General features: G+C 36.5%; 1 protein-coding gene across 2 annotated transcripts in view; it reads right to left on the bottom strand.

The window, feature by feature from the left end:
- Positions 1-155: 155 nt before the first annotated feature.
- NKAIN3 (sodium/potassium transporting ATPase interacting 3) overlaps positions 156-23,139 on the bottom strand; it is a 355,608-nt gene continuing 332,624 nt past the window's right edge. The window contains exons 6-7 of one of the 2 annotated variants that reach the window (XM_027638896.1): positions 5,685-5,768; positions 156-2,089 (exon numbers count right to left, since the gene is read on the bottom strand). In XM_027638896.1, the coding sequence (XP_027494697.1) occupies positions 2,076-2,089; positions 5,685-5,768 (98 nt within the window). In that variant the 3' untranslated portion in view covers positions 156-2,075. The remainder of the gene's footprint in view (positions 2,090-5,684; positions 5,769-23,139) is intronic. The other variant, XM_027638897.1, reaches the window with a different exon arrangement.

The following is a 23,139-nucleotide window of genomic DNA, read 5'->3' as shown; positions in this document are numbered from 1 at the left end:
TGAACACACTGGCTGGGTAGACATCATCACTGTTTAAGGCATCATGTAAAAAAGAAAAATAATCTGTTGGGCTAAACAGAAGTAATATATTATAAAATAGATAAAATGTGTCTAACTTATTGAAATATTACAGATATAAAGCAATCCACACTGTATCTTTATCATGATGCCTCAAAAATTATATTATACCTATTAATTTTGTGACATAGTACTTGGGTTTTAGTGCTAGAGATGAGGTTTTCAAGATGGGACAAACCTGGTACTTTGTAATATTCTAGAATATAGGAGAAAAGAGTATATGAGGGAACACACAAATACATGAGAACAGATGGCATCTTCATACAAAGTATCCCTCTTTCTGGCCCAATCTGACTTCACACACACAGTCATACCATCTGAGGTATATCTAGTCTCAGAAATACTACTAAAGGTTTTTTTTCAGTTGCCGTTTCTTGTTGTCTTTCTCTTAATACTTACTTCATACTCAGTTTCAGGGAAGGTTAATCCAAGTTCAGGTTGTGTTTTCTCTGAAGTTGGTGACGTCTTTGAGTTAACTAGCTGGAAAGCAGATGGATGCATCACAAGACCCTTGATTCCTGAAAATGATAGACTCTACTTCCATTGTATTTCTTACCATCCCCAATAGATTCATATTGGTAAATAACACAGATTTTAGGAGGGAAAGGATCAAGACAAGCTTTCGTCTAGCTCTCACCTGCTCAGACTTGACAATACACAATACAAGAGAAGACCGCAAATTTAGGATCTAAATGTTTAGATCAGCTGAAGATTGCCTAGGGTATTTATGAAGGAACTCGAAGGACCTCTGTTCAGTGTCTGGTGGAGAGGTAATGAAACACACACCAGAAGGAACGTCCTTTTTGACAGTCCCCCCAAAGAAACCATGAAGTTAAAATAGTGCAAAACCACAAACAGTCCCAAAACCCCAATGGAGACACAGAGGTTCTGTAGAGACACATGACTTTCTGGGGCATACAAATCTACACAGTACTTTATATTGTAATTAAGAAGAAAAAAATAAAATGTTCTGTTAAAAAAACTGCCAGTTCTCCAGAGAAAATAGCTTTGTGTATCACTTTATGCTAGTGGTGACAGAATAGAAAACAAAATACCACAGTTACATACATGTTCTTTGTCTAGAAGTATTTACAAATAACTTTACAAATTTTTACACACATTTTCAGTTTTGCTTGTTTACTTTTAAATTAAGAGAAAAATTAGTCCCCAGAGGCTTCTAAGGCTTCAGTTGGTACCTTGTACTGTACATTCATGCTTGGCTTCTTCCTGGGAGAAGGGAGTAAAGGAATTTAAAAATGTGCAAATCACAGACATCTAAACAGCCCTGGATGTAAAAGTTCCTAGAGACTGACACCCATAGGTGTCAGAAGTAGGTCGTCCTACTTCTCTTCAAATCAGAGATAGCTTCTGGTGGTGGATTCAGGGCAAAAGAGACTATGAAAGGAAAAGGAATCATATCTGAATTGCTATAATTAGGTATGTTAGTGCTTGAACATCTGGGTAAGAAGAGTCATAGATAATTCCTACCGCATTCAGCAGCTCAAACAATGCAAGGAGTGGACATTGTGAATTCTAAATACAGCATTGAAATGATCTCTTGTACACTGTTAGGATTTGACTCTTGCTGCATATTTTGGAGTCAAAATTACTGTTAACTTACACAATCTTGACCAGGCACAGTATGATCCTATCAGTCAAAAAATACTGACATTTTTTAGAAAGACACACCCTTCTAGTTTTCACAGGTTGTTTTGTTTTCATGCCTCAACACTAAACGTTGTAAAAATATTGAAATTAAAAAAGAAAAAAATTTACAATTTACAAGTGTCCTTATAAGTAATCAGAAATTCAAGATCATCTACAAGGATCTACGAAATACAACGCTTATAATGACACTGAGCCTGTGGGAAGAACATTCCACATGCCGTGAGGAACGGATGGTGGGTTTCTTCCAGAACAATGAGTCACAAGGTTGGTCTTTTCTTCTAAAATCTGTTTCTTCAGCTACAGCAGCAGAAGTCTTGAGTCCATGTTCATTACTTACTTCGACCTAAAAGCAGGATATATGAATTACTTACAAATGAAAACTTATTCTGTTTACCTCCTAATTTTTGAGCTGTAAATTCATACCAAAGGACAGGTTAGTAACTAATGAACAAGCGGATAACTCTCATCTGGTCACTAATTTCCTCAGCTGTAAGACTCACATATAAGGTCAAGAACGAATAATTAGGTACAAAGCAGTAGCTTTGTATTATGTATACCACAAAAGCAAGAAACACTTGGAGAAAAATCCCAGAGCTGGTGAAACATGTCTAAAGCTCACACAATAACAGATTCAGTTTAGCATAACATATTTTAACAGTGTAAGATGCATTTTCACCTGGTTGTAAAATTCTGACATGACTTGCTTATAAACTTGTGCATTTGAGCTGGACTCACACTATTTATAGTTCTCACCACAACACACCTGCTGAATCTATGTGTTCTCACATGAATCCCTGTACATCAGGTTTACTTGTGTAATCTTGAAAAACCTATGTTGGTCTTTCAGAGCAATTTTAAGATGGGTAAAGTCTCAAGGGAAGATAAAAACAGGACGGGATCACACAGGTCCATCACAGAGTAATAACCTCTCCACTTTCACATTTTCTCATACACTGAATCAGTTCCATGAGCAGAAGTTAGCAATATTCTTAGAAATGCTAGGGACATCCCTAACTGGAATTAGGGATTCAGTCTGTTTAGATATGGTTGCCCAAAGCTATAGTAGTTTTATTTTGCTATATTATTATTATTACAATCATCATAATAATTATCATTACTATATAACATTATTATATTAGTTTCTGACACTATTATTCTGATAATATATTATTAATGTATTATAATACAGTTATTAGTAGTAATAATAATATCTAATGCAAACCAAGATGCAACTTCTTATTTTTTTCTTCTAGTTACTCTGCTCCTGTCTTTTCCAGTGGCAGTACATGAAGCAATTCTAAATACTACAGAGTGACCAGACTTTTGAAACAGACAAATAGACACAACAGTCTTCTTCATAGTCCTGGTGCTTTAGTCTCAAATAGAACATGACAATTTGTTTTCCACTCTACTGTTGTCTCCTGCCTTATACACATCTCAATTGAAACAGTGTGATTCAGGGCAATGATCCTGCTTCTTGTCCTGTAGCCTAATGGAGTTATAGCCAGAACAAAGAGCAGACAAGCAAGCTATGATCATTCATATTTGGATTAAAATTTGTTCCCCATGGGAACAAGCTCAAATTTAACCTCTCTGAGGGGTGAAAAGGAAAACTAATTTTAGTCTTGCTAATCGTTAGTAATTAAAAGTAAGTAAAAATTATACTGAGTATGAGTACTTGATAAAAACATACTGTCTTCCACATGGTTTGTATGAGACCACAGAGTCTTGTATTTTCAATGGGTGATGCTTAGTTAATTTATGAATGAAATAAGGGAAATAAAAGGGATGAGAAAAATGGAAATATAGCCAAGCTTTAATCTATAAAATAACATTTATGAAGGCTTTTGATGTATTTTTACAAGCATTATTCATGTTCAATTCTAAGGGAACAGAGATGGAGTTTTGCACAGCCTGGGCACCAGAAGTCACATTTATAAGGGATACTGTGGATTCTCAGGCTATATATAACTGATATAGATAGCAATTCACTTATCAAAGGAAATCAAGAAGGGAAATGAGCTGCAGAGAGATAAGCATCTGCAAATTTCTGGCACAATCCACTGACAAAGTTATGTCCAGCAATTTGGCTTTTAATTCAGATTTTGATCATTGATAGTAATTTTCCTCCCAGCTTATGTAAAGATACTCTCTGTATCTTTCAGTACATAAACCCAAAACATCAATAAAGAAGACAACACAATATAGTTTCCCTCTCAGTTTTATACTTCTTGAAGCAGTAAAGAAGCCAGAGAGGGTCCTCCCAGCCATACAAGAATACCCATACATGGGAAATGGGAAGATGCCATCTATTCTCCAGTATCAGCTCACCAACAACTCCAAAATCCTTTGAGCTACTTATCGAAAATCTTCCAGCAAATAACAAATTATCAGATGTTGTGTCTTTTCTACTGTAAAACAAATTAAAATATTTTGCAGGAATGTATTTTAAGTTTTCTGTGAATATGTCTTATACTCTTCTTTAATTATAGTAAGTTTGCTAAGAAGGTGCTAAAAATTTATTCACTTAATTCTTACAACTAACCTGAATGCAGATTTAGAAATTAAAATCTTTCACAGAGAAGTGTAAATGCTGGAGGTGCAGCTTTCTTGCTCCTGAATACCAGTTTAACTTTTTCCTCTAACAGCTTACTCAGAAGGGTCAAACTCCCATTTTGCAGTTGTCTTTCCCACATAAAATGTAGCAAAATTGACTTTTAATGAAATATTACTGAAAACCGTAGATTTCAGTGTAGAGCACATACTTAATCAAAAGCCAAAATGTTCATGTCGTAATGTGATATTTTTTCCTGTTCTAGCATACACCATAATTCTGGGCCTTCATAATCCTAAAATATTTAGCTAAATATTTAGTAAATTTTGTCTGTGTTTATTTCTACAAACTGAAAGCTGCATCATGAATAAAATATATTTTTAAAACATGCAAAAATTAATAAAGTCACAAACTTCAGGTGTCAAGTTCCAACTCAAAACATTTGGTTAGCAATTGTCCACTTTAAATTAAAACCCCAAGCACATGCACACATGCATACACCAGGAAAAACCTTCAACCCATTTTAATTCTGTTAACTGCTAAATAAAATACAGTAAGTCATTAAACCAGTTTCAATTACCTGTACATGGGTTTCGTGTTGCATTTAAGATGCATGAAAGGCCCAAAGGTAAATTTAAAGACTGAAAGCAACAGCACAACAACTTCCAACCATAGAAGAAAAATTTCTAAATTAACGTCTTCTGGTTTACCAATAATACTTTACAAAATCATCTATTTGAAGTTATACAAGCTTCTGCCAAAATATATGTACTAGTAATGTCTCCCCCTATCTTAATTTATTTCAAATAAAAAGAATAGATATATATCCAAACTTATTCATTAGGTAGCAGAGCAGGAAGAGTCTATGAAAACATGTGATTTTCATGGTGTTAGTGAATAAGTGATGACAAAGAGATAATAAACTTCCAGTGAAACTTGACAGATAGTTAGATTTTAAGCTGACTAGCAGTTTTTCAGCAAACATTTTTCTTTCAGTAGCTAGACAAATGTAAAAGCTTCTGCTTTTCTATAAATGGGTTAATCTCATTAAGATTTCTGCTGCAGCAGCAGCCATAAACCAGCTCTTTTCTTGCTAAAAAGTCAGCAGGGAAGCAATTCCATCCTTCACTGAGAGGCTCTCCTTGTGTTAAGATGAGGCACAACATGGCAGACATGGTGCTGTCTATTAATCCTTGTTTTAGCGGGTATGTCATCAATGACAAAGTGTCCTTACTCAAATGTTTTATGCGGATTAATTTTTAATTAAATTATAATTAAAATATAATTAAATTATCAGTAATCTGATGCTAAAATTATTTTAGGAGAAGGTTAGCTTTCAGTTCAGTTAGAAGGATTAACGTAGTCCATAGGACCAGAACCTTACCTATAGGCTTTACAGGCTTTAACTCAACATGTTCCTGGGGGGGCTGTCGGTAGGAGTATGTGTCAAGTCCGCCTATGAAATCAACTGAAAACACAACAGTTCCAGAAATGAACAAATGGAAATGAAAATATGTCAACTGAAAAAGAAATAACGGACAACTTATGCTTAAAAAAAAATAATAAGCGCATGCACAAGTTTGCATACAAGAAACAAACCAAGTAGGTAAAGATGCTGTGGAAACTGCTTACAGAAGGCTCTGTGCTCTGTCTTCCTTGGGGTCTATTTAGCCCCATGCCTGCCAAGACAGGCTAGCATTTGTTTGACAAGACACACATGCTCCTACCAGCGTGAGGCACCACTGCGAAGGGGGAGTTCATGGATGTGTGGAGTGAGTAAACAGAAACCACCAAAGGGTAACGTAGCTGATTCTCTTCAAGGCAATCTCACCACATATATATATATATATATACACGTATATAATTTTATATATATATATATATGTAATATATCTAAAAATATAAATGTATTTATATATTACCCTTTAAACTCCTTTTGAAGAGTTCAGAAATTCAGGAAATGGAAACAGTTTAGCTTGTGAACCTAATTTCACCTAAACTCTTAAAGCTCAATGGACTCGCAGGAATGTAAAGCATCAACAAAAAACACAGGTGTGAGTACTGAGTTAAGAATAAAGAGGTGATAACTAAATGTGAAAAAACCAGCAGCATCTTCACTCAATGAACTTCTGGGGTCAGGAAGCCTTTCCAGAATCCTTCCACTTTCTCTCAAGGTTTCTATGTAAGAAATAATGTGAGGATATTCGCTCTTGAGAACTTTTTAGTTCTTTCTATTCTCATAATGGTTTTAAAATAAGACATTTTAGTTTGAATCTTGTATTTTGTTATTTTGGTAAGATTTTAAGCAGTTTCAAGATACCACAAGTCCAAGCTATCCCAGAAATCTTAAAAGCAGGTTTGTGAAAGGCTATTCTGTTGATTTTGAAGGGCTTTTTGCAGACCCACCCAGAGCTGACAAATTCACAGCACATTAGGATCCTTTGCTCACATGGAAAACAACTGCCTTCATTCGTCCTAAACAGAATTTGATACTCATTGTGCTAATTGCTGTGTGAGAAATATCTGATAAGAAACAGCCCCTTCCCAGTCAATGTGTGCACAAGGAAGACAAGAAAAAGTGCTCATCTAGGATGAGGGGATGGCAAAATAAGGCTTAGAGATTGAAGAACTGATGAAATACCTACTGGTTCACCAATAATTTTGCAAAATCATCTATTTGAAGTTACATGAGCATAATATTGGAAATGCTCCTGTTGGTTTAGTTGCCTCTCCTCCTGAGTTCAGAAAAGGGGTAACTTGGATGAAAATTGAACTTGATGTACTCCAATCATACAGCATCACCTTTGCCCCAGGGCTGTTTTCTCAGAACTGTCTGAGCAGGACATAATGTTGAACAGCTAGCAGACCTAGTGCCAATCCCAGTCTATATCCACCTCCTCTTTCTTTCATGTTGCAGCTCTCCTTCGGAAAGTTGTCACTAAATGAAATTTACTTCAGCACTAATGGGACTGAAGCCTTACAAAGGAAATATCTGCAGATAAATTTTTGTGAAAGTTCATTTTTAAAGTCATTAAATCATAGAATGGTTTGGGTTGGAAGGGGCCTTCAAGATCTTCTAGTTCCAACCACACTGCTGTGGGCAGGGACACCTTCCACTAGACCAGGTTGCTCAAAGCGTCATCCAACCTAGTCTTGAATGCTTCCAGGGGTGGGACATTGTGTTCCAGAGCCTCACCACACTCACAGTAAAAAATTTCTTCCATTAGGAAGAAACCTACTCTCTTTCAGTCATTGAAGTCATTCCCCTTTGGCCTGTCACTCACCACATGCTCTTGGAACTAGTCTCTCAGCATCTTTCTTGTAGGTTCCCTTCAGGTAGTGGAAGGCTGCAATTAGGTGCTCATGAAGCATTCTCTTCTCCAGGCTGAATAACACAAATTGTCTTAACCTTCCCTAAAAGGAGAAGTGCTCCATCCCTTTAACCTACTTGGTGTCCCTCCTCTGGACTTGCTGTAACAGGTCGATGTCCTTTGTGTGCTGGGAACTCCAGAGCTCAGAATGTCTAATATATTACCTAGTTACTGAACAATTTTTTAGAATAAATTACAACTATAGTGTTTTGTTTGTTTGTTTGTTTTGGTTTGTTTGTTTGTTTGGGGTTTTTTTTGTTTTTTTTTTTTAGTTATGGAATTTAGTTTTCCCTGATTTCTGAAGGTTTGGGCATTTTTGTTTTGTTGGTTTTTTACTGAGTGCATGTTAACACAAGGAGTTAAAAGAATGTTTTTGAGACAATTCCTCTCAGCAATCACAGCCATCATCTGCAATTGTAAGCATGGAGACCACATAATTAGCCCTTCCACCAACAAATCTTTTTGAGCAAGAAATGAAATCAAAAGGTATTAATGATTGACAACATAGATGTGTCTTTGTCTGACAAAAAGAATGTATTTAAAAGCACCATACAGTAGATGTTCAGATGAGCTGCTCAAACCTATTTAGCCAAGGCTTTCCCTTTCATAATATATATATAGAATTAAAGTTGAAATTCACCTTAGAATTCATGTGAAGCTAATTCTCAAGGCAAGAAGCTGCTCTATCACACAAGGCAACGGAATGTGCCATTTTTCATTATGCACTCTATTTTATAGCTGATAGCTCTTTAATACGAAGATTCATCATCAATTATTTGAATAATTCAAGTTGCTTTTAGTTTTAAAAATTCATTCTGATTTTACCTGATATTTTCATCACTTATAATTACTATACTTCCAGGACTAAGACCACAAATGGCCATTAAACAGAGAAAACTGAATTTTTATTTTGATTGGTCACAAAGACATTATTATGTACTTTTCAGTGCAAACAAACATCAAATACTTCAAAACTTTTGGATGCATGCATACCTCTTTTTAATTGACCAAAAGTAAACAGCACATTTTTACAGGTTTTCCAAAGGGAAAACACTGGTTTAAGGATGATACAAAATAATTGGTTTTGTGTATTTCTGGCCTGGTTAATGGATTCTTGATAATTTTTGTCACAGATTCATAGGACTACAATAATTAGCTTCAGAAAATTGCATATGTCTGGAAGAAACTTCAGCAAAAAGCTCAGGGTTCTATACAGTTCTATAATACTATGCATTAAATTAAAAAAAACAAACCCACAACTTGTTAGCAGTAGGGATATTCAGTCACTAAACAATGAACACCCCACGTAGTCCAGTCATTAACTACAGTCATGCAGAGAGAAACTTAAAATCCCAGGGAAAGGATTTTTTAGCATCCCACAGATAATAGCAGGTTATAGAAGAAGCTGGTTATTTTATCTGCAGCTGGTTACAAAACATGATCCATATTCCCAGGGAATCGCTCTCTCCTTGTGTCACTTCAGTTTTGTGGTCATGCTGGATGCTTAATGGCCAGTATGAAATGTTCCTTTAGAGTTCACTACCTGCTGTGCTTGGAAGTGCAAATTGGTGCTGTCTGTCCACTGTGGGCAGTCCATTAAAGTGATGTTCATTCATTCACGGGTCATATCAGAGGAACAGTTGTCATAATCTGCCTGAGCGAGAAAAGTGCAACATGCTGCTGGCTGAAGAAAGTGTATCCAGTGTCATCAGTAATTTCGAGGGTTATTCTTTTCTAGACAGATGACATTTTGGTTTGCCTTACTACTATTTATCCAGTGCATTCACCAATATGTCTCTTAAAATTTGCTTTGCTTTGAAGTTAGCACAAAAGAATCAGAGCTCTGAAAAAAACCCCTTTCTCCTTTTCCACCCTCTCATCTGAAATTCAGCTTCTCTGGCAATATCCCATTCACCTACTGGCAGGCCCTGTGCAAAGAGCTGCCAGAGCTTGTTGGCTCATTGGTATATTACTAATTTCTTCTTTCAAAGCTGGCAAATTCTAAGCGTGTCTGGAGGTGTAGGGTATGAACATGGCAGCAATATGCCAATAGCACAATTCTCAGTAAATCCTGTAGTCTCTTGGCCTGGAATACCTTAGATCCTACTGATGCTTGCCTCCCTTTTTTATAAATGACTGTAAGCCCCAAAACTGATGGTTTGAATGGCTGGTATCTCCAGCTGTCCCCTTTCCAAGAGAGGGGCAGACTAGCAGCTGCTTGAACTTGTGTTTTTATGTACAGAAGATTTTCTTAACCTGCAGGGTTCCAAATGCTACTTTGCATTGAATTATTTTCCTTGTACTGAGATTTTTTTTTTTTAATGGCAATATATCAATGCAATTACATTCATTAAGAAAAGGTATGTAACTTAGGAGGGTGTAACTAACAGAAAAGGAGCCAAAATCAATAAGAAAGAGGAAGTAAAACAGGGAGATTGATGATAAGTCAGTGCTAGATGCAAAAGCTCCAAACTTTGGACTTTCCACTTGTAGCTTATATAAACTTTCCAGATAAGCACGTTTTTTTCATAGAGTGTCTACTTTTTTCAGTTGCCTTCTATTCTCAAGAGATACACTGCCCTTACACCTTTCACTGTACCACCCAGACTGACCTAGCTATCTGTCTGGAGCCAATATTATCCATTTTCCCCTCTTCATACTAAGTCTGAGCACCTAAGCCTCACATCATGTAGCAGAAGACACATTCCTATGCAGTATCCCAGGAATAGCTTCTCATTTATATAGAGGACTAAAGTAGGTAAAATGTGTGCAAGACAATTAAGAAAAGGAGAAGAGGCATCAGTAATGATATGTGGCACTCTGATTGCTGCTCTGTCTCTATAAAGTACTGACAGATGGTAATCAGGTTAAAACAGGATAAAGTGGTAGAAAATTACTAAGACACAACCTTTTACTTAAATTTTTATTACTGGAAGGTAAAAGGGGAATATTTCAATGTTCCAAAGCAATTATTAAGATATTTTCACCAGATTTATTTCTTAGTCCTCACCTAGTGAGATAGATCATAACTTTAAAAACCTTGTAACGTGTAAGTACCACATTTCTCTGCAGGACTGTGCTGAAAGAAGCATCCTCTCACAAGTTGCCTTAGAAAGGGCACTGACACTGAAATTTTTATTATGGTCTTTGCTACTGAACTCTTCATTTGATCGGTGATGTGACATCCAAGATATCAATATATGATATTCAAAGACTTTTTATTCTCCAAGGATACAACTGCCCAGTAAGATGAAGGAAGTATAAAGAAGATCTAAGATAATAGGAAGAGAAAATTGCTCAAACCTTCTTAACCTAGATCCCACAGCCATTCAAAATCTGAAAGTATCTTTCCAAAATCTTCTCCATACCATGCCTTTGAAAGATATTTACAGCCATACCATCCCATCACTGAAGTTAAATGACAGGTTGCCTATATTTTTTTTTCTTAAAGTAAGCATTTCCCAGTCACTTTCAAGTCATTAAGTACTCCTGGCTACTGTATGGTAAAAGTCCCTAGAAGAGTACAGTCATTGCATATAAGGCCTATGGGAGAAATGCTTGTCACAAGTTTATTATTACTAATTTAGTAGCAGGAAAAAAACAACTTTAGGCTGCAGATATGTAGGAATTATTTCCTTTAGGCTTTAGCAAACATCTATTTTTCATGGTGTTGTGCTATCTGCAAAGTTTAAGTTGATGAGGAGTAGTTTTCTATTTTGGTTTAAAATGTTATATTGTATTCTCTCCAAATACTTATCAGTCTGGGCATCAAACGACCCATATATTTCAGCAGAGTTGGTTATGACTTACATTATTCTTCAGCAAAGAGGTCCAAACCAATTATTTCTGATAATACATTTTCTTTGCATATTGGTCACTATTTTTTCATTTTAATGAAAATGCTAACAATGAGAATGTTAATATATGGATTTAAAAACATTTCAAACAGAGAAAGCCTTTTTTTCTGAGGCTTGTATTTAAAGGTGCTATTGCTAGTTCTAGAACAAGATTGCAAATACAGTGAAGCTTAGCCATTTTTCCGCGTAGGACCAAAGTAAATTGCAAACAATTCTAATTAAAACTTCCTACATAATTTTCTTATACAGTGAGAAAATTAGAAATGTGAAAAATCTTAGCTCACTTGTTTTCACTAATTACTGACTTTCCCCTTCTTAGCACACTTTTTGATCTAATCCCTTTTGGTACAAAATGCTATGTGATTCCCTCTTTCTCTTGCCATTAGAGTTATTATACTGCCTATGCACAAATTAAGCCTGCAAAGGAAAAGTAAACTATACATAAAAGATACTAAATGCCCGGAAATCACATCTATCAGTCATATTCAAACAATCATCATCATGGCTGGGCTTCGCGAATGAAGATTAGGGAAAGGTCTCTACCCACGTTTGTCACAAGTGTGCTGGTGGCTAAAAAGGCCAATACGAGACAGGCATGTCTGGTTGCAAAAGGCACAGCAGAAAGACTCCTTAGGTGGTAAATTCTGCAAAACATGATTCTTTCTGCGTTGTCTTTTCTCCTCGAGAGTGATCCTGCGTGCGTTCTCAAAGGAGACAGCAGAGTTATCGATGGTGTGTCTCCAAACCTCCCGATTGGAGGCCAGAGTAGACCAGATATGTTGATCAGTGTGGCCAAGGCTGAGATGTTGTTTCAGAGAGTCCTTGTATCTTCTCTTCAGGGCTCCTCTCATGTGGCAGCCAGTGGCAAGTTCACCATAAAACAAGGTCTTAGGGAGGCAGTGGTCCTTCCTCCTTGAGATGTGCACTGCCCAGCGCAGCTGTGTTCTCAGTAACAATACTAAGAGGGAAATATTCCATTGAGTTTTCACACTATGTACACACTCAATTGACTAAAATGGCAGCTCAAATAGTCCCAAGTAAAGACTGTTGTACAGAAGGCTGCAACAGCTTCAGTCACATCTCCAGAAACATGATCTTCACAATAAACGTGTCCAAGTTGGCTTCAAAAGAGATAGAACTCTGAATTTGCCTTTTGAAGTTATACTTTGATCTTTTTTTAGTATTCTGATTCAGGAATACATGAAATGTATTAGCGTGTCTTTATATTACTGCTGAGTTTGATTTCCTAAACTACAGAGTTCTTTCAAAAATGTTTAGTGCAGGTGCTTGGATGTATTGGAATTCATCTATTCCACTTACAGTTCATTGCTAGGTCATAAGTTAGGTGTTTTGTTCCTCTGAGTTGGTTTTTTTCCCCTATCATTTGAGTACCATAAGGATCTACTTCTCTACTGCTGTTTTTTGTACCCATACCAATATCTTTTGGCTTCAGTTATTTGCCAATATGATCCAATTATTTTTTTTTTTTTTTGAGAAAATGCTTAAGTATTTATATCTACCTGGTTATTATATATACAAGAATATCACAACTGCTGTTAATAACCTTAACTACAAGTCAGATATTTTGATATGTGAAATTATTATTCCCTTTATATAATGCTGACCCCGTTCAATGCTAATGAATAATTAAGGATAAAATTCCTACAGCAAAGTATTTACATGATCAAATACATGACATAGAACCATGCCTTTTAGAACACATGTGACATTTGAAGGAAAGGATTTCTATGTGTCAAAGAAAATTCACATCATCCATTCACAACAGAACACTATTTTAAAAAGAAAGTTATGGGACTGGAGGGATTCTTTTTATCAGTGAGTGATTCTGGATTTTTGTTCCCACCTTCCTAGTGATGAAAGACTGCCCCTGAAACTTGCTGCTATCATCATCTGTGACATGGTACTTGCTTCACATGTTTGTATATTTTCTTATGAAGACTGAACAGGAGTGAACCAAGGATGTTCAGGAGAGTGTGTCTGTGTTCATGGCACAGCATAGGAAACAAGCCAAAGAGGCAAGGAGCTGCTAACCTACTCCTCAAATAGAGGTTGCAGTGGGGAGCAGCAAAGTAGGCAGGTCTTGCAGATGGTGGTAAGAACTTGAGAGGCCAAGCAGAGCATGCTACAAGTCAAGAAGCCAGAGCCTTGGCTGAGACTGAAATGGGAAGCACTGTTTTCCAACTGCATAGACAAAGACAACAATGGAGGAGAGGCTAAAAGCCTCTTGCTTCCATTCTGTATGATCCAGTAACTTTGAGTTTTCCATTTAAAAAGCGTGCTAGTTTATAATTCAGTTAAATTTCCCTTTTTAAAATTTTGTATTGTGGTATTTTTGGGGAGTTTTCTATAAAGAGGACTGTGCACATCCACTTCAAAGGTCTGGCTGACTAAAACTCTGTCACATTCAGCCCATGTTGCAATTTTTCTTGTCTTTCCCTTGTAGCCCTTTTTTAATTTGCTTTAAAATCTGCTTAACATCTCTTCCTGTTAATGTCTTCTCCTGTCAGTCAGGGGAGTTTCCTTCTTCCCTGACCCTTTCTTTCTTTATTAGTAGCTGGCTTCTCTATGATCCAGATACAGAAGTACCTTTCAAGGTACATCTTTACCTTGAAAGACTTGATATCTTGAACTCGATACAGATGCCAAAACATGTACCTTCAGTAGCCTGAGAGATCAGGTATCAGCTTTTCCAAAACACTAATCTGATGGTATTTTCCATTTTATGATATCAAACCCATTAACACGGTTTAACATTGTTTTCCATTTCAGATGATGCTGTTTCCATTTCCTCATCCGCATTCTCATTTACCATCCTGCCTTTACCCCCATGACCATCAGTGATATCTTGTGTAGAAATCCTGCTTCACCATATGATATTTTCTTCTTAAGGTGGGGTACTGTATGCATTCCCTTCTATGCAACAGCACTGCACTCACAGCTACACCTTTCTTAGCGGTGGTCTGCTTCAATCCTTGAGAAGGCAAACCCCAAGGTTTTCCATCACATACCTTCGAGGGTTTTAGCCTCTTTAAAATCCAAACTAGCTTTTTTCCTTTGCTAAGCACACAATGGAGACCCCACATTCTCCCTCCCAGCACATAAGCCTGTGGTCCTACTGTGCCTTCTCTGAATCCAAGCCTACAGACAAGTAACAGAAGTGGATAAACCCCTTTTGTGATCTCCAGATCTCAGTCTCCTCCTTCCAATCTTTTATCTGTGTGAATGAACACAAACCAGCAAGCTCTTCTGATTGTTCTTGCCTTTAGTTTTTCAAAACGAGGAAGCCACCAAAATAATACTTCAGTTGATCAATGTCATGACAGCCTTCTCAAGCCTCATGCACAAGTAAATGCACTTTCAAGTCCTTCTATGCCACCCTTAGTCTGTCCCAGAACGTATGATCATCCAGTATTACAGAGCCATTGTGGATATGTCTGCTAAGTCTACTAAATCACATCTAAATGCATCCATGAGAAATTGTTTGTCTCCGCGAGTCTTTCTCTGCAAATGAAGATCTCTATTTCACCTCATATTTTTATTGCTTTTTTCCTGCTCTATCTTCATATTCAACTTGCTCATTTCTTAGTATTGCTTTTGACATTACCATCTCTATCACCAAATCAAATTAGCTCCCCAAAATATATTCTAATAAGACTACATTCTCAGCTTTGAAAATAGAGCTAAGAATGTAGAGCATTATAAAATGAGAGCTTACAGTGACCAGTGGTCTTTTCATAAATGATGGAGTGAAAAAAGAAATATCACATGTGCTAGCAAACATAATGGCTAGGAAAACAGTTTTCTCATTGTTAGAAAGTGGTATCATTTCATACCAGGAGAAAGATGAATGTCTGAAATAGAGTCTGTAACAGGATTACCACTCACTTTGAAGCCACCAATGAATTAATCTGCTAATGAGAAAGAAAGGTAATGCAATAGTGACCTCATCCATAAAAAAACCTCTTCCTGAAGAAAGATGAAGTAAAAAATACACTTTTATGAAAACTTTGTAACTCTCAAATTTCAGTCCTCCAAAATAACAGCACCATGATTAACGAGCAAAAGAGAAGGAGTGAAAATTAATGGTGAGGAATAAGAGTCATTATATAAATGGTGAGAGTCACATAGTATTACTTAATTTTGCTGTATCTAACCTGTGATATCGAGAACAGCACAGATGAATTGAGATTAGTTTTCTGCTAACAAAACCAACGGTGTATTTACAGATTCAAGGAAAAAGAATGTCAAATGAAGTTTGACATGAGTCCGTCTATGACCCAAATCACAGAGCATTGGCAAGAGAAAAACTTGTTATGATATAGAGCTAATAAAGCACATCAGTAATACAGACTAAATGCAATAAATATAACGTAGCTTTTTTGAAAAACAGCTTTTCTTTTATTTGACCATCTGGTCCAGCTGGAAAACCATATCACCTATATCTCCTGATGTATTAAGACAACACCTTTTGCTATGCAACTTGCTTCACTTATATACTGAAATAATTAGTGCTATTGAAATAGTACAACTAGAAAGTCTGAAAAGTATCACATATAGACAACAAGTCAAAGTTTACAAACAGGAGGAATTTAGAAAGGTTGAAAGTGTGATGACATCAGAGACATGATCAAGAAAACTAAAGAAGAGGCAAGAATTTCACAGGATAAAGAAAAGTGTTTAGCAAAAAAACACTTTAATTAGTTTCAATATTTTAATATCTTCTCCTTTTTCTTTTTCTTTGTGGTTCTTCTAAGAAATCCTTGTGATACTTTTTTAACAAGAGTCTTTCTCTTGCTTTGATCTTGTCAGTAATCAATAGTTATTCCTTTCTTTTCCAAACAAAACTGACAACTTTTATTGGTGAAACATGCTGGTTGCCTTTAAATATATGAGATTTTCAAAAATGGGTGAAGTAGTGGATAGTTAATTCTTATTTGAGTTGTTCAATTTTGCCACATTTTGAGAAAGTAGCCATTACCAAATAAAATTATCTTTAAAATTTACCTGGCTATGACCTGAAATTGATTCAACGTGCTTCACTGACTTGTCCTGGTTAGCCATCTCTTTTTGAATTTACAGTAGCTGCTTTGCAAAGTACTTTGAATATCCTCTAAGGCTATAATGTATGATTACATACACTGGAACCCGTTAGATAAACTGGGACCCACATTTTATGATTTTTGTCATGGATACTCCCTTAAAACAAGAAATGAGTAGTTTTGGGTTTTTTAGTATTGTATTTCAAAGCTTAGTGCTATTTGAACTGTGAATAAACCTTATCTTTAGGAAAATTCAGTGGCAGTCTCTCAGCTCAGCCGGTCTGCATGGATCTGTTTTGATTTTTGAAGCTATTATCTTTAAGGAAGAAGGGAGAATTTTCTTTCTTCTAAGACAGAACTTCACCATCTCTCTCTCAGACCAGGCATGGGCATAAAGGAAAAGGCATTGAGAACTCTGACCACCTAAACTGCTAATTCACCAACAAGTCCATTGAGTCTCTCAGACAGGGTGAGATACATACAATGGGAAGCTGTGGGAATAGTCTCTATTGCAACTGTTCACTGCCCACTGAATTCCCAGATTCCTTATCAGCATATAACCAAGACAATTTACAGCCCATTGTAGAGCCTGACTAATCCTGTGCTGTCCTTGACTCAGCACATCCCTTCATCACAGGTGTGCACCACTTGCTCCAGGCTTACACTTCCCACACCATAGGCAGCAGTTAATACAAGACAGAGCTCTTAGGCATGATTTGCTAACTGGGAAATTATCATTCAAGCAGTAGTAATAATGAAACAGATATTACTTAAGCTGAGGCTTAGAAGTTGGGATAACTTATCTGCATGATGGTTAATATTTGGGTGAGATGGCATTTACATGGAAGAATGGGAGACTGAAAAGTTTCATTTCAAACTCCACGAACTAAAACAAACTCAGGGCTGTTGCCATTCAGAAATGAAGAAGAAGATTGCTACTGGAAGTCAAAAATGGATCTGTAATTTTAGTAGAGAAACTGGATGAAAAGTACAGATGTGAATGGGCACCACTTAGGCCTGTGTGTGATGTCGAGTGGAAAGCTCAAGAGAGCAAGGCTGGATACTGGAGTAAGATTGATTTAACAATAGATGCAATTTAAGTGAAAAGGCTAAGGTGCTGGCAACTGGGGGTTGGGTTAGCATCCATTTAAAAACAGATTTAATTTAAACAGAAAGGCCAAGGAGGTGGAAGGTGGAGACTAAAACAAAATCAATACTAAATTAGGTAAGTAGAAGCTTGAATCAAATGAACCAGTTAAAAAAAGGGCATACTGAGTATTTGGAAGCAGGGAATCAATGCATGGACCTAAGAACGCTTGAGGAACTCTTATTAAATGATATATCCCCTAAAGTCAGAATAATAATATCATTTTAGTAAGAATATTATTTAGTACAGCAGTAAACCAAAAATCTAAAGGAAGGTATGTTCTCCAGTTTAAGGAAAACTTCATGAATATAAGTATGTTCTTACTTGATATTAATTATCTTCTGTCACAAAATCACAGACTGGTTAGCGTTGGAAGGGACTTCTGAAGATCATCTAGTCCAATCCTCTGCTAAAGCAGGTTCACCTAGAGCAACCTGCTTTTTCTATCTACAGTGAAAGACACACCACAGCCACTCCAGGCAGCCTGTTCCAGTGTCCTGTCTCCCTTAAAATAAAGACTTTTTTTCTCGTATTTAGATGGAAGTTCCTGTGTTTCAGTTTGTACTGAGTGCCCCTTGTCCTGTTACTGAGGACCATTGAGAAGAGTTTGGCCCTATCATCTTGACACCCGTCTTTATATTTGTATGCATTGATAGGATCTTCTCTCAGTCATCTCTTCCCCAGACTAAAAAGGGCCAGCTCACTCAGCCTTTCATTTTAAGAGAGATGCTCTGGTTCCCTAATGATCTTTGTAACCCTCTACTGGACCTTCCCCAGTAGTTCCTTTTCTTCCTTGTACTCAGGAGCCCAGAACTGGACACAGCATTCCAGACGTGGCCTCGCTAGGGCTCAGTAGAGGGGCAGGATTCCCTCCCTCGACCTGCTGGCAATTGTCTTCCTAATGCAGCCTAGGTTACTGTTGGCCTTCTTGGCCACAAGGGAACTGCTGGTTCATGGGCAGCTTGTTGTCCACCAGGACCCCCGGGTCCTTCTCCACAGAGCTGCTTTCCAGCAGGTCAGCTCTCAGACTGTGCTGGTGCATGGGGTTATTCTTCCCCAAGCTCAGGACCCTGCATTTGCCCTTGATGAACTTGTACATAGTTGTACAAATGTATGTATGCATATATATGTGAGATATATATATAGATAGATATATGTAAGGAATATGGCATATAATATTCACAGAATCATTGAATCATAGAATAATAATTCAGGTTGAAAGGAATCTTTGAAGGCCATCTAGTCCAACCTTGCTGCAATGAGCAGGAGGTAGCTGACACTTCTCTGCACAACCTGTTCCAGTGTTTCACCACCCTTGCTGTAAAATATTCTTTCATGTATCTAGTCTGAATATTCAGAACAAAGAGTGGAAATGCTTAACATTAATTGTATTTGTAAAGCAATTTCTGTTCAGGTAGTAGCAGACTAGCCTTTAAAAACTCTTTAGTTATCAATCTGGAAATCAATTAAAAGTTAAGGAGAGTCTGTATATACCTATGTTTGAACCAAAGTATGTATATGAATGACTACATATCCATCCATACAGACATACATATTCATCTACACACATATATCAATATATACATATGTATCAAAACAGGCAAAAATTGTCTAAAGATGATATAATACTGTCCTGACACATTTCTCTGTTCAGAGAACCATGTTAGTACTTTCTGAAAATAGTACATCGAATATATTTTGCTTTCCATACAGATATTTCTAAATGCTTTACCTGTACTCCTGAAGTCTCATCTAAATCACCATATATATATATGTACATATATCCATAATTGGGGATGGAAGCTAGTGATTGCAACTCTGTAGCTTTTGGTAGCTGAAAGCTCACACAATTCACTGGTATAACAGATATCTTAAAAAAATATTACATTTTACACTCCTAAACTCTCCCTTAACTTTGTACAGAAAAAGAATGAGTGGATAACTCCAACTTGAACAAAATTTCTAAGTATCATTTCAACGTACGAAGCAGAGCAGAATACGTGTCATCTACCGAGCTGTCGGTAGCATCAGGCAGCTGGCTCTGGGTACTTGTGTTTTTCTCACCCACATGAGAACATTTCAAAGCTGTACCACGTGTTCACCACTCCTGCTACAACCTACTAATATTCTGGGAAATATCTGATAATATTTCTTTTTGCTAAAGTGATTAAGGTGATTCTTTCCTACTGAACTTCAGGAAGTTGTTGTGCTTAAGGGAGGAATTGTGGGAATGCACCAGAGGAACTCTTGTAATTTAAGTGATTTATCCTTTTCCTTAGTGAAAAGTAAATGACCTGCTGGCTCACATGGGAATGGCACCTTGAATATTATTTTTATACTTATTTGAGGCAACTCTAAAGTAAGAAATAAATTCCTTACTGAGGATAGACTAAAATATTTTACAGAAGTGGTTTAGAAAGTCAAGAGGGATTTCTTCAAGTTATTTGATTCACACCTTAGAGTAAGCTATGTTCTACCAATAAAAAATTGGAATTAGTTTACACATGTTTGGATGTTGCCATTTTCTCATATTTTGTCTGCACCCTATCTGGATAAACCTTTCATGTTGCATTCCACATGAAACGCATGGTACTTTCAAGCAGATAACTTCTGCTGCTGCTAGAAATATTCCACAGCTAAGACTTCTGTTTTCATATACTGTACACTACCTATTATTTAAAGACAATCCCTTAGCTAAAACAAGATTTTCTGCAACAATCCATGGAGAATACAACTGGAAATGAAGACTGTTTTGTACATTTTGCTAGCAGAACATAAAACCAGACAGTGGTATGGGTTTTGTTTTGGGTTTGAGTTGTTTTCCTGTGACAGATTATTCATCTATGGCTTTTAAGCAGAAAGAAAAACAAGGAGGTATCATGCCTCTGCTGTAATATTTTTGCCACTAACTTATGTTTATATTGTTTAATTGTTTTTATTTTACATCACCTTAGAGGTTTTACCCTTGGTTGTGTGCATTATACCTGTGCACGTTTCCATAGGAACTAGAATAAATGCTTGTTCAGGCAATGTATAATAACTTAATATATATAAAAAAGAAAGAAATATAAATTGAAAGTGTATGTAGAGGTAATTTAAATAGTATAACATCCCAGCAGTATTTCTTCCTTCCTTAACTACTTCAGAATTCATTGTGTTAGTTTAGAGAATAAATGAGCATGCATTTTCAGACCATACTATGTTGTTAGACCACAAAATGCTGTTAAAATATCAGGTTCATCCTTTATATTTCCAGTACGGGAGAAAGTGGAGTCAAGTATAAGTAGGATAGTAAATAGGTGAGTCTGCATCTAATCAACTCCAGCTGGACAGACCTCTAATGTCTACAGAAACTGTAACTTGAGATTTGTTTCCATTAAATGTCTGGTGGGGCTGTTGAGGAAGTCCCCTGGATACTCCTGGCAATATTTCTGGTTGCACTTCAACCTCTCCTTCAGTTCTTGGTAGGTATCTGCAAGATGATAACAGCAACTACCAGTACAGAACAAGCTGCCCTGAAATGTGGATGACACCTCAGTGCAAGGAGCAGCAGGAACCACCTATCATCAACCAGGTGTTTTATGGCATTGGCTGGGCTCCCTGGTTTTCCAGATGTCACAGACCATGTTTGAGGACAGGTATGTTGGACTACTCATCTCCGAAGGAGATTATTTTTAGAAAATTATTCTGTTGAATTAAAGAATACATTTGGTTATGAATCCACTACAGTTCTGTGCCTGGCAATACGTATAGTCTGTGCCTGGCAAAAATAACTGACTCTGTTGTTTTTCTAAAACAAGTGTATCGAAATTCTGGGCCTTTGGGTTTCTTGTCCAGACGAACAGAAAGATGCAAACTGCTTTTCAAGCCTTCCAAAAATAGTGACAGTCACTGATATTTTATAGAAATGCCAAAGCCAAGAGAATGCTGTCAACCTGGCAGCTATAGTACTTTTCACTGCCAAGCAGTAAAAATTATAATTTTAAAAGTCTGTGTCAGGTATATTCATCCACTGGTCAGTAACAACACATTTGAATTCAATATATCTAGTCATTATGGTCTAAAAGTGAGAGTGGTGAGCACTAAAGCCCACCTGCCTGCTGGCTGCTGTTTGGCGGGTTTTCTAAGTCCTTATTTTAGTGAGGTATTTGGACAGTTATTGTCTGGGGATGTTTGATTCTTGTATTGCCCAACAGAAACATAGTGAAGAATCCTCCTTCTTGGTCATCCTTGATATTAATAATTTTATCACAAAAATTTTTTTTTAGAAGGTTAATGAACTCAACAATGTGTAATTGCAATTGATGTAAAGATATTAGCAGTAGGTTCCCAAATACTCCTTAGTTAAGGACATTTGTATATTTACATAAAAAGGTAATCAAATATATATAATATCAGCTATTGTTAGCTCTTTATTCACTTTGCAAAAAAATAGCATAGTTATTAGAAATTTATTACTGCTGGATCTACTCTGTAATCATAAATATTAATTTAAATGTGATGAAAAAGTCTTTCTACCTTGTTTGACTACTGGCAACAGATGCTCAATGGTGTGTATAAATGTAAAGCCATATGTCAGATAAAGCAATACAGTGTTTTTTCAGTGAAAACAGTAATGTATCTTGCTTTACTTAATATTTGTCTAACGATGGCATACAGAGGGTCATATTGATTCCACAGTATGGGGAAAACTCATACTTTGTAAAAACAAATTCATTTTCTCTGTTCTGAAAGTACAGCTGGGCTCTAAATACAACTAGCATAGAGAACAGACAAAAAAGATATTTTTTTTAATTTATTAATTTTGTTCCTGTGGCTTTATTTAGGGGATAAATCTTTCCTTCATGGTGAATTTCCTTTATTTTTGCTCATCCATAAGAGTTTTAAGCTTCCTTGTTTCAGTGTTTCAGTCTCATTTTTACAAAAATGCTGAAATCAAAAATATAGATTTGTGGCAAACCTTCCCCTCTAATATCACTGTTATTTCCTTATGCAATTTGTATACAACTCAGTTTCCACTTCACAAAATCCCATACAGTATAGAACTATCACTTTCTGACATGTGTGAATGTCAGATTTATGAACTAGTATTTAGCAGTAATAGTGCTATCAACTGTTTCACAGAAAAGTCCAGAAAATATTTAGAAATTTAATAATGATTTTAGCAATGTATTTTGCCTAGTCTCCAGACTCCGCTGTATTAAAACCATTTAGTAACTCTGACAAGGTGGAAACAAGCTTCTGGGTTCATTTTTAGGAGAAAATGATTCACAAACAGGATAGTGACAGGCTTTTATGATTACAGATTTCACATATTCTATTCCTTCAAAAGGGCTTATAGAGATTGATAGATCTACAAAGGAAGAAATGAAAAAATGAAGGGAAGAGATATAAATAGACTTTT

This window comes from Corapipo altera, unplaced genomic scaffold, assembly GCF_003945725.1.
Source record: "Corapipo altera isolate COAL_440 unplaced genomic scaffold, ASM394572v1 49, whole genome shotgun sequence".
Classification (NCBI taxonomy): domain Eukaryota; kingdom Metazoa; phylum Chordata; class Aves; order Passeriformes; family Pipridae; genus Corapipo; species Corapipo altera.
Note: the sequence above shows the minus strand (reverse complement) of the source record. Positions and strands in the feature narration are given on the sequence as shown.